The following is a 10167-nucleotide window of genomic DNA, read 5'->3' on the forward strand; positions in this document are numbered from 1 at the left end:
TTTATACGTTTATGTGAAAGACTCCGCTATTGATTTTCGTTTTTTAAATTTCAATTACGATGGTCTTTTACCATCCAAATCTATTGCGTGTCTTCCTTTTTTGTGCGAACCATCATACCATTTTTAGAGTTCAGAATTAACGTTAACATCTAGGGTTTCAAGTGATGTTGTTTTTTTTAAATAAATAAAATGGAATTGCACCTGTTCTGAATGATCATGTTTGAATGGTCGATTCATCAAGTCATCAGATATTATTTGAGCAGCAGAAAACAGTCTTACATACTTTAGTACAAATGTCATTGCGCGCATGTTATTGTAAATATGGAGAGTATTTAACATTTATCTGAATCGTTCACAAACGTACACTCTTTGAGCGTTTGCACAACGTATTCACAAAGACAATTGATTGTACAATGATTTTCTCTTTACCGCTACAAGTATATGTTTTATGTACATAAACAATTCAGCGCAACGATATGGCTTCATAATGAAAGTATTGAAAGCAATTTTGTAAAAGCCTTCTCTCAGTCTTGAAACATTTTCTCAATTTGATTGAAAGATCCACTTTGTGAATCTACTGTTGAAAATAAAAACAAATTACCGATGTTGCTTCTGATTTCATTATGATACGAAGAATCGTATCAGGAAATGGATTTCGTATTAGATTTTTAATGAAATTCTTCATGAAATAGGCATGTTCGCACAAGTTTCGCCATTATTACGACATAGCTGTCATGATGTTTAAAATTGCAGAGTCAATCATACAATTTTTTAACGTTTAAAAATGTCACATAAAGTCCATATAGTTGTTTACTTGATCCCCGGCCCGAATTCCGTTTGATAGTTTTACCAACAAACGTCGGTGCAAAATAATCCTCGTTTAAATTCAAATTGTATGAAGCGATGTAATAAGAGTGTTATTTAAACATCAAATCCAATTAACTTCTCTGTTTGTGTGTGAAAATCAGATTACAACAGAATGAAGGTTATGTAATGGATAAAACGAAACCAATGTTGTCACGTTTATTTTGCTACAGCATATCATCGACATGTAATGAAAATGTTTAGCGATAAGTGGAAAGTATTTTAATCTGGTAGGTCGTTCGTAGATACGTTTGTTTGTTTGATCCATTTACAATTTAAAATAATCTTGTCATTAGTCAACAACTGCAGATTTATCAACTGTTTTAAGCAGAAATAGCCTTGACAGTTTTGCCATGCGTGTCGTGTTTATGTGTTTGTGTGTGTGTGTCTAATTAAAACTCTCTCTATTATTGTTTAGACTTCACCATTTAATCGAACCCATGAGAACTGGCCGTGAATTTCATATTGATGTGTTTGTCGATACGATCACAATGAATGTTCGGCACTATTATGTGTCAGTTAAAAATGCATGTAAATTTACCTGATTGGATGATGGAAACAAAATATGCAATGTATGAATATAACTCATGCTATTGTAATGTTCTCATAAGGACCTTCATGACCAATAATTCACTTGTGCGCTATGTGAGGAAAATAAAGCCGATCCATTCAAATTATATGATCGGCCATATACCTTAGTTTAATAAATGACGGAGTTCAATGTTGAATAAATTAATAATAGATTAATCACTCCAGGGAGAGGGAAAAACTATTGTTTGATGAACAAAATTGAACCCAACAATTGTTATTGACGGCCATAATTGACGTCATAGGTAAATTAAAAACTACCAGCTGAATTTAATTTGTTTTTGAAATATTAGTCCTTGTACAGTCAACAACATGTAAATAGAAGTGTTTAAAAAAACACAAACTCCCAGTTCAATCACAAAAAGTTAAAATCATTATGTTGGATACTCATGTTGCTATATTTTGCCGATTGTAAAGATTATAATATGCTGCCTTTATTACATTCTGCAACACAGTCACTTATACGTAAGAAAAGACCATAACTGTAAGGAATGATAGTACGATTCAGCAAAGTTTTTTCACTTAGTTTCGTCACTTTTGCAGACTGAATACGCATTACCGAAACATTTAGTGTCAGCAATAAGATGCGGGCCAGAAATAGCCGTTCAAAATCTTAACAGGTTGTAACAATGTTGTTGATTACTCCGTTCCAAATACTTTTCTCTAATGTCATGCCTTCTTGGCTACCAATACTACCCATTTACTAAATACTACTGTTAATGCTGAATTTATCTTGCTTAAGACGACTGTCCATCTAATGTCACAACATAGAAACTTCTCTCTAAGAAGTAAAAACTGTCAATGAAAGCATTGCTGTTTTTGTAATACTAAAATACCTGTTTATTTTGCGTCGTGGGACCGTCTATGCAGCAACAACAATTAATTAATACAAACTGGATACAAACTGTAAGAAATGGATACGTGGTTTAGAGTTGCTACTAATTATTGGCTCAATACATTTTACCCTATGTCAGACAAGCATTGTGTACAGTATATTGCTAAAGCAGAATATGCACAGACTAATGCAATAACCGATACTTTTGAAAATTTGTATAAACTGTATAATCCTTTTCAATGGGATCTATCCTATTATTAATTATCTAATACACATAACTGTAAGAAATTAAAACTTGTTTATCAAATAAAGTGTGTTTCATACCTTCAGGGTTACTCTATATTTTACAGAAGGTGATGGGTATGCCCTCTGTGTGTTCGAACTTGTTGAGGAGGAAGACTGTCGTGACGTCATCGCTCCATCACACCAACCTGACTCGAAGTCTGGGATTGCTCGGGGCGATAGCGATCGGTAAGCAAACTGATGGCATATATAAAACATAAATCTGACGGTGCACTGTGTTGATTGCATGTGAATAAACACTTTTAAGAGCTCGTTAACATGGCCTCAGGGCTAAGCAGCCTCTACGTATTGTACACCTATTTCGTTATTCAGCTTAAAGCGTAAAGTAGAATTCAAGAACAACATCACAATATTATCCAAGTAATAATAAAGCATCCCTTTGTATGTTTTAATCTATGCAAAAAAGTCATCGGGAATTCGTTTGAAACTAGTTGAAATACCCTTCTTACTAACAAACAAAACATCAAAGCGAGTCAAATTATCATCCTCAGAAAACATGAACGGATGATTAATTCGCTGTACAGATAATAATGGATAGAGTTAGGGGGTAGATGAATGAACTACTTTGCGGGCAAGTCAATGTGATTGTTATACAAGAGGTCTCCAGCGAATAATGAGCATTTTGAATTGTAATATTCGTGACGACATGTATGCCAATAATTATGTCCACTCAACATAATTAGTGCGTAATGACGTATTAAATTTGTGGTTTGATAATCTCTATCGAAACTAGAAATGGCGCGGCATAGGCCGACGCGTATCCCCACGCCGCATAGACTTTATATTAAGAGGCAATTTTGGGTCGGCAAGGCCTATGTTGGTGGGCCCCCGGGGTGAGTAACGTGGACATGGATGGTCGAGATAGACCGTGTTGTCATAAGAGATGTTCAGTATTAATTTGAATTCAATTGGTGAATTAATGAAGAAGTTATGTTAAAACTAAATTTTGGGTGGCCGTGGTCTATGTGGGCGGGGCGCCCCATGTTTGGTAATCGAGCAATGCATAGATTGAGATTGACCGTATTTCATAAGAGAAGTTCAGTATCAATTAGAAGTGAATCGGTGTAGAAATGAAGAAGTATGTAAAATGAGTGTTTAATGAGTGAAAATCTCTGACCCGGCCCCATCCCAACCCCCATAACTTTTGATCCAGGGGTCAGATAAAAATTCCAAATACAGAATCGTCGCACATATGCTATAGCTACCATTTGTGTAAGTTTCAAGCTTCTAGTGCTAATAGTGTAGGAGGAGATAGTGACCAGGACGGACGGACAGACGGCGGAGATCAATACAATATCCCCACGCTTTTAAAAAAAGTGGGGATAACAATAATTCCTGTAAAAGTCTGCAAAATATATTTTCAAGGTTTGTAATGTGGCGTCTTCGTACGAAGTACCGGTAAATACTCCATATAGCAATACAACGTTAATGTGTTGATGTCTATAGTGACGCAATCGTAGACTTCAGTTTAAAGAAATGAATTCATCTGTGCGCACAATTTGCCAAGAATAATAAAAAAAAAAATACAATTCGTGTATTTTATTTCACATCAAAATATTTTAGAAGAAAAAAACAACATTATTACCAACAATACAAATAAGTGCCTTTATTAATGATCGGTGTTTTATTTTGAGCTGAAATTCCAATGATGAATAATTTAGTAAGTTATCAACTATACAGTTCTTAAAAAACATACTACCTAAATTACAGAATTTTAAAAACTGCTTAAAATCATGGCATCACCGTAAACTTACACTTATCGGAAAAAACACAGTATTAAAAACGTTTGCACTTCCTAAATTAATTTATGTATTAACAGTCCTCCCAAATCCACCAAATGATATTATTAACGATATAAAATCAGCAATATTTAATTTCATATGGGACGGTAAGCCTGATAAAATAAAACGAACTCAGTTAATTCAATCTGTAGAAAATGGAGGTATCCAATTAACGAACATTGACTCATTCTTGAATGCAATCAAATGCAGCTGGGTTAAAAGATACCTAGATAATGCCAATACAAGTAAATGGAAATTATTCTATCAGAAAATCCTAAAAAAATATGGTGACTCCTTACTCTTTGAATGTAACATCAGCAAATCTATCTTACATGAAATTGCAAACGAAAACATATTTCTGTCTGATGTTCTATCAGCATGGAGTGATGTCACGCATAACCTAGAAACCCAAACAAGCAGTAAAACTATTCTATGGAACAATAAAGACATAACTTCCAACAATTAGACGTTTTTCTATAAAGATTGGTTTGAACGAAGCATTAAATATGTCGACCAATTATATGACTACAGAATTAAGGATTTCTACTCTTTTAATGATATATGCTACATATACGGAATACCTTCAAATAATTTTCTGAAGTACTACACATTAATCAAAAGCATACCCATACATATTAAATCTAAAATCAATACAAATAATACACCATGTACTCAAACAACATTCGTAGAAAATATACTTGGAAGAAAAAACAAAACAAATAAAATATTTTACACACTACAAATTAAAAACCCTACAGAAAACTCAAAAACCCAAAATAAATGGCAAGTCCTTTTCGGAGTACATGAACTTAATTGGAAACACATATTTACCATGCCATATAAAGCAACTATTGAAAGCACTCTTAGAAATTTTCAATATAAATACATACATAGAATTATAGCTACAAATAAATACCTCTTTAAATGCAAATTATCTAACTCAAATCTGTGTGACTTCTGCAGTGAAAACATCGAAACTATAGAACACCTGTTTTGGGAGTGCAAACACATCCAGCCTATTTGGAATCATTTAACATCTTTACTTGAACAACAGCAACTAAACGTTAAACTATCTTTCTTAAATGTAAGTTTCGGAATTTACTCATTGAAATCAAAAGATTGTAATAATATTGTGAATTTTATTCTTATAATGATGAAATTGTTCATCTTTAACATGAAGTTCAAACAACAAGTACCAAATTTTAATTGTTTTATCCATAGTCTTAAACTTTAAGTCCAGATTGAGAAAGAAATAGCCCTCAGTAATGACACATTACAAAACTTTGAACAAAAATGGAATCGGATTAAATTCTCATGATACTTGTCCACTTATATACATTTCACTCTAATGTAAGTTTATCTTTCTAAAATATTTTTGTATGTTTTTTTTTCAATCTTATAAGATCATTTTGAATATACAACGAAACACACAAGTCCAGTATGCTTTCTTCCGACTTTATACAACTCATCATTTTTCATAACAATTCTTCTATTATTTTTTTCTTTTCTCTTTAAAAAAAAATACATATTAGCATATCTTGTATAACATGTCTGAACTTTATTGCTTTGTACAATCACTATGTTGTATATATTCATGTATACATTGTATGTATTATATTGAATAAAAAAAAAGTTTTCCACTATTTATAAGAAAAAAAGTGAATATTATTATTGTAACTTCAATTTGGATGTGCTGTATTGTTTATACCGTCGTGAAACGATTTCAGAAACCTAACCGCAGTGAAAAGCAAATGGATTTTCAATAAACGAAGTCAAATTAGATGTAATTTGCAACTTTCTTTTACAATTTATGACGATTAACAGGTGAATTTGTTATTCTGCAATTCGCGATTCAGAATAAACCGAGGTTTTTAATTTTGACATGAAAAGCTATACACATGTCCTGTTTAAATGAAATTGAAGTCGTTTAAAATGTGGCTTAATTAGTCTTCGTTGCGACCTTAAAATTGCAACGATTTAATCAAATGAATTAAAATTTAACAGCAGTTAGTGATCATTCCTTGAAATTTAGATAGCTATTTAAATAATTAAAGAAGCATTAAGCTGCATCCAAGTATTTCGACCATTACAATCGCATTACAGGAATTGTTGAGATGTAATATTTAAGATGCATGCTTTTGTTTTTGCGCTTCCTTTCAAAGGCGTCTAAGATGAGTATTTGGTCTCGTAATAATGTACGTTTTCTTATACGTTTATACAAAGCCAAGTCTATTCCCTTCTGGATGTTATGTGTATTTTTAAAAAGGCTTTACAAAGTCGTGAAGAGGGGGGGGGGGATGCTTGAAGTTCAAGTTTACTGAGAGTGGACAGTTGTCATACTGCATTTTACTATGGACTCTAAGTTGGCATTCAAAAGAAGGTTTTTCTTGTAAATCTTTCGTCTTGTCTCATTTTCACTGTTACAAGTTTTTATTTATGCGAATAGGTGTATATGATTATGGTAATAAATAAACATGCTGTTGAAGAACTTTCAAACTCTTTCATAATCATGGTGATTGAAAGTCATGGTCAGGGTCATTTAAATGTCAAATTAGGAAAATTTAGTACATAATAATAACCTCGAATCTATTTTATTTTACGAAGGCAAATATTATTTAAGCTCCTGTAACTTTGATTGCAAAAATTGTATAGCAGTTTTAGTAACTAGGTCATTCACATAAGTTTTTATACCACATCTATTTAATACCAAACCTGGTAAGTCAAACCAGTTTTTTGTTTGTTTTAAATGCATACACACAATCATTAATGTCTAGGAATTCAAAGGTCATCTTCGTGTCAAGTTCAAATAATAAAACATATGTTAAAATGAATAAAATGCCTATATTTTGAGAGTGTTAGGTAAAGTCATTTAAAGATAATTTTGGCAAATGTACACGTATGGAATAGTTATATTATTAAAGTTGTCTTAGATTCATGGCATAAATTTTAAATGATAACATTATTTCAAAATATTGTTTTAAAAGCGATTATAGAATTAATTTTCATAACCAAAACGTGTGATTTACAATGAATCTTGTTGCTAAGTGATACAACTGTTTCAATCACATATCTTAATCGAAGATGCAATTGTTTAGTAAATAGTGACAACATAGTATGAAATGTAAATGCTTTTCAGGGAACAGCGCATCTAAGATGCAAAATATGAAAAAGTGCTTAAAAAATGTAATGAAACGAAAGATACCATTCTGCGACCGATTGTATAAACGGTGGTTAATATAATGTGTAGCAATACGAATAACACAGTGATGTACATGGTTAGGTAACTTCAGCATATTTTCCTTTGTATATACAATAGTTCATACAATAACTGCGCGGTTACATAACCATAACAACTATTTAATTTAGCGCCTTAAAATTACCTGCCCGGACTATTGCGCTATCACATTAACGTTTACACAATTAAATATGTTATTTTCTTCACAACAACGCGTTTTTAATATTTCGTAAAATGTGAAGCTTATTATAGATCATACTGGTTGGTGCATCACCAAACATAAGTGAATTTTAGTTTCAATATGTGTCCAGAATAACTAAATATTGGTATACAAATTCAGTTGATACAATTAATAACATTAAGGTATTCATTTGCGGCAAAATACTGCTTTCGTTTCAATGAAATTTTTTGTGCTGCGTGACTCTTTGAAGTTATATTGAATAACCTTATACTTTAAAAAAAAAATAAGCCTGCAGTTTTTAACAACATACGTGAGATTCATCTTTTGTTATACAGTGTATTCTTAAGTGGTATGGACATTATTACATGTATCTTCACTCACAGGAATACTTTAGGCATTATTTAGACCGATATGATATTTCTGATTGATAGATAAATACATTGATACATTTTATATGAAATGTAAACACACTGTACAGTTGAAATTATGACGTAAATAATGTGAAGAAGTTATGTAGTATATAGATATCCCCAAGAAGTAAAATAATTCTAAAAATATATTGAATAAATTACAGATAACAACTATAAAGTCTTTATTATAATACGGACTAATTTTAATCTTCTAAAAGCCTCTCGAAAAACGAAAATAACTAGAATGGCGTCTTAGTAGATATTAACATAGTTAGGTTCTAATAGCATATCTTTTTAGTTGAACTATAATGTTTTTAGTCACTATACATGCCTAATAATAATAACTTATATGTGAATATCGCGATATTTAACATATTGGAATAGAAGAAACATAACTACTTTTAAAGAAATTAAATGGTTACTACCCAGCAAGCAAGATGGCATCCATATAAACCAATATGAGACCTATATGATGAACGATGATGGGCCCACTTGGGTTTTGAAACTCGTAACGATTAGGCAGCAATGTGTGCTGTAATGTATGGGTCATATATGCTTCCCATTTAATCTCTTTATTGGTCTAATATGGGTCCAATGTGGGCTGAAAATATGTATATCTTTAAGAAGCTTTCCGGTAACTAACTTTTATATAAATAAAATATTTCTATATCTCCAGCGTTATTTAATTAAAATATAAAGCCAAATGTAATGGAAGATGAGGTTCTCTGCTTAATGTTCCATGATTGTGACTGTCTGCATCTCATGCCTGTTGGCGTCATGGACTTATCTGCCGGCTTCGTGAAAAACTTAGGTGTCAAATCTACCAATTCGTTGACGATAGAACATGAAAACAAAATTAACGGATACTCTTTATATATGCATATAAAATTGTATGTGTAATTAGTCCCATAAAAACGGCATTGCGTAAACAACGCTACAAACGTAACACTTAAGCGCATACAATTATAAAACATGCTGTCAATTGTTCTTTACATACATTATGCGTAAACATTTATACGGAATAGCGAATTATCGTTATAATAAAAACGATGCAACACCACAAATGGTATGATTATTTAAAAAAATAAGTTATTTATACAACTTTTTGCATAAACAACTCATATCAGTTCAAATTAAAGGTGATACGTTAAAAACAACCCATCTTTTGGACGCCATCTTGTTAAAATGCAGTGTGTCAACTGTCCACCAACACCACTAAATCAGGCACTCACCTACACGAATTCCGTCAGGAACTAGACTTTACACGGCGGAAATATGATGTAAAAAATTGGTCTTCTGACAATTCCAGGGATTGGCTCTTCACTCGGCCTTGGAGCTTTTGTTATAACATCTTACGCGATTCAAAACGTTGCCGGTCCCTCTTTTGTGATATCCGTTATCATAGCTGGTGTCGCAAATCTACTAGCAGGTATGAATATTTTATAGATACTTATTGTTTGTTCTCTTGAACATATGTAAAGATACGAACGGCAATCTCAAAATATATGATATATGATAGCTTTTGGAACTTATTTTTGTATTTTTTTATTTAACGCAATAACGGCCCTTCGAAGTTATGGGGATATACAACTTTGTCCAAATACGAACGGCAATCTCAAAATATATGATATATGATAGCTTTTTGAACTTATTTTTGAATTTTTATTTAACGCAATAACGGCCCTTCGAAGTTATGGGCATATACAACTTTGTCCAAATCAGTTAGTCGGTCGGTCTATAATTGAACCATTTTGTTTCCACACGATCTACAGAGAACACTTTGACCTTTTATCTTTAATTTGGTTTGCTGATTTCTTTTTTTAGGGGAGGAAAGAAAAAGGTCGTAGGTCAAGGAGTTTTTACAAACACTTGTTTCAGAATGTTGTATTTAGACCAGTTCGGTAATTATTATCAATATCCTTGCTAATCACTAGAAAAGTAACGATGATATATATCAGACATGAGGTCAA

General features: G+C 32.2%; 1 protein-coding gene across 2 annotated transcripts in view; it reads left to right on the plus strand.

Moving 5' to 3' along the window:
- Positions 1–10167, plus strand: part of LOC127880892 (cationic amino acid transporter 3-like) — a 35322-nt gene that overhangs the window by 14824 nt on the left and 10331 nt on the right. For both annotated transcript variants that reach the window (XM_052428369.1, XM_052428368.1), the window contains exons 2-3: positions 2638–2758; positions 9507–9626. In XM_052428369.1, coding sequence (XP_052284329.1) covers positions 2638–2758; positions 9507–9626 — 241 coding nt within the window. The remainder of the gene's footprint in view (positions 1–2637; positions 2759–9506; positions 9627–10167) is intronic.

The sequence above is a fragment of the Dreissena polymorpha genome, chromosome 5 (genome assembly GCF_020536995.1).
Source record: "Dreissena polymorpha isolate Duluth1 chromosome 5, UMN_Dpol_1.0, whole genome shotgun sequence".
NCBI lineage: Eukaryota > Metazoa > Mollusca > Bivalvia > Myida > Dreissenidae > Dreissena > Dreissena polymorpha.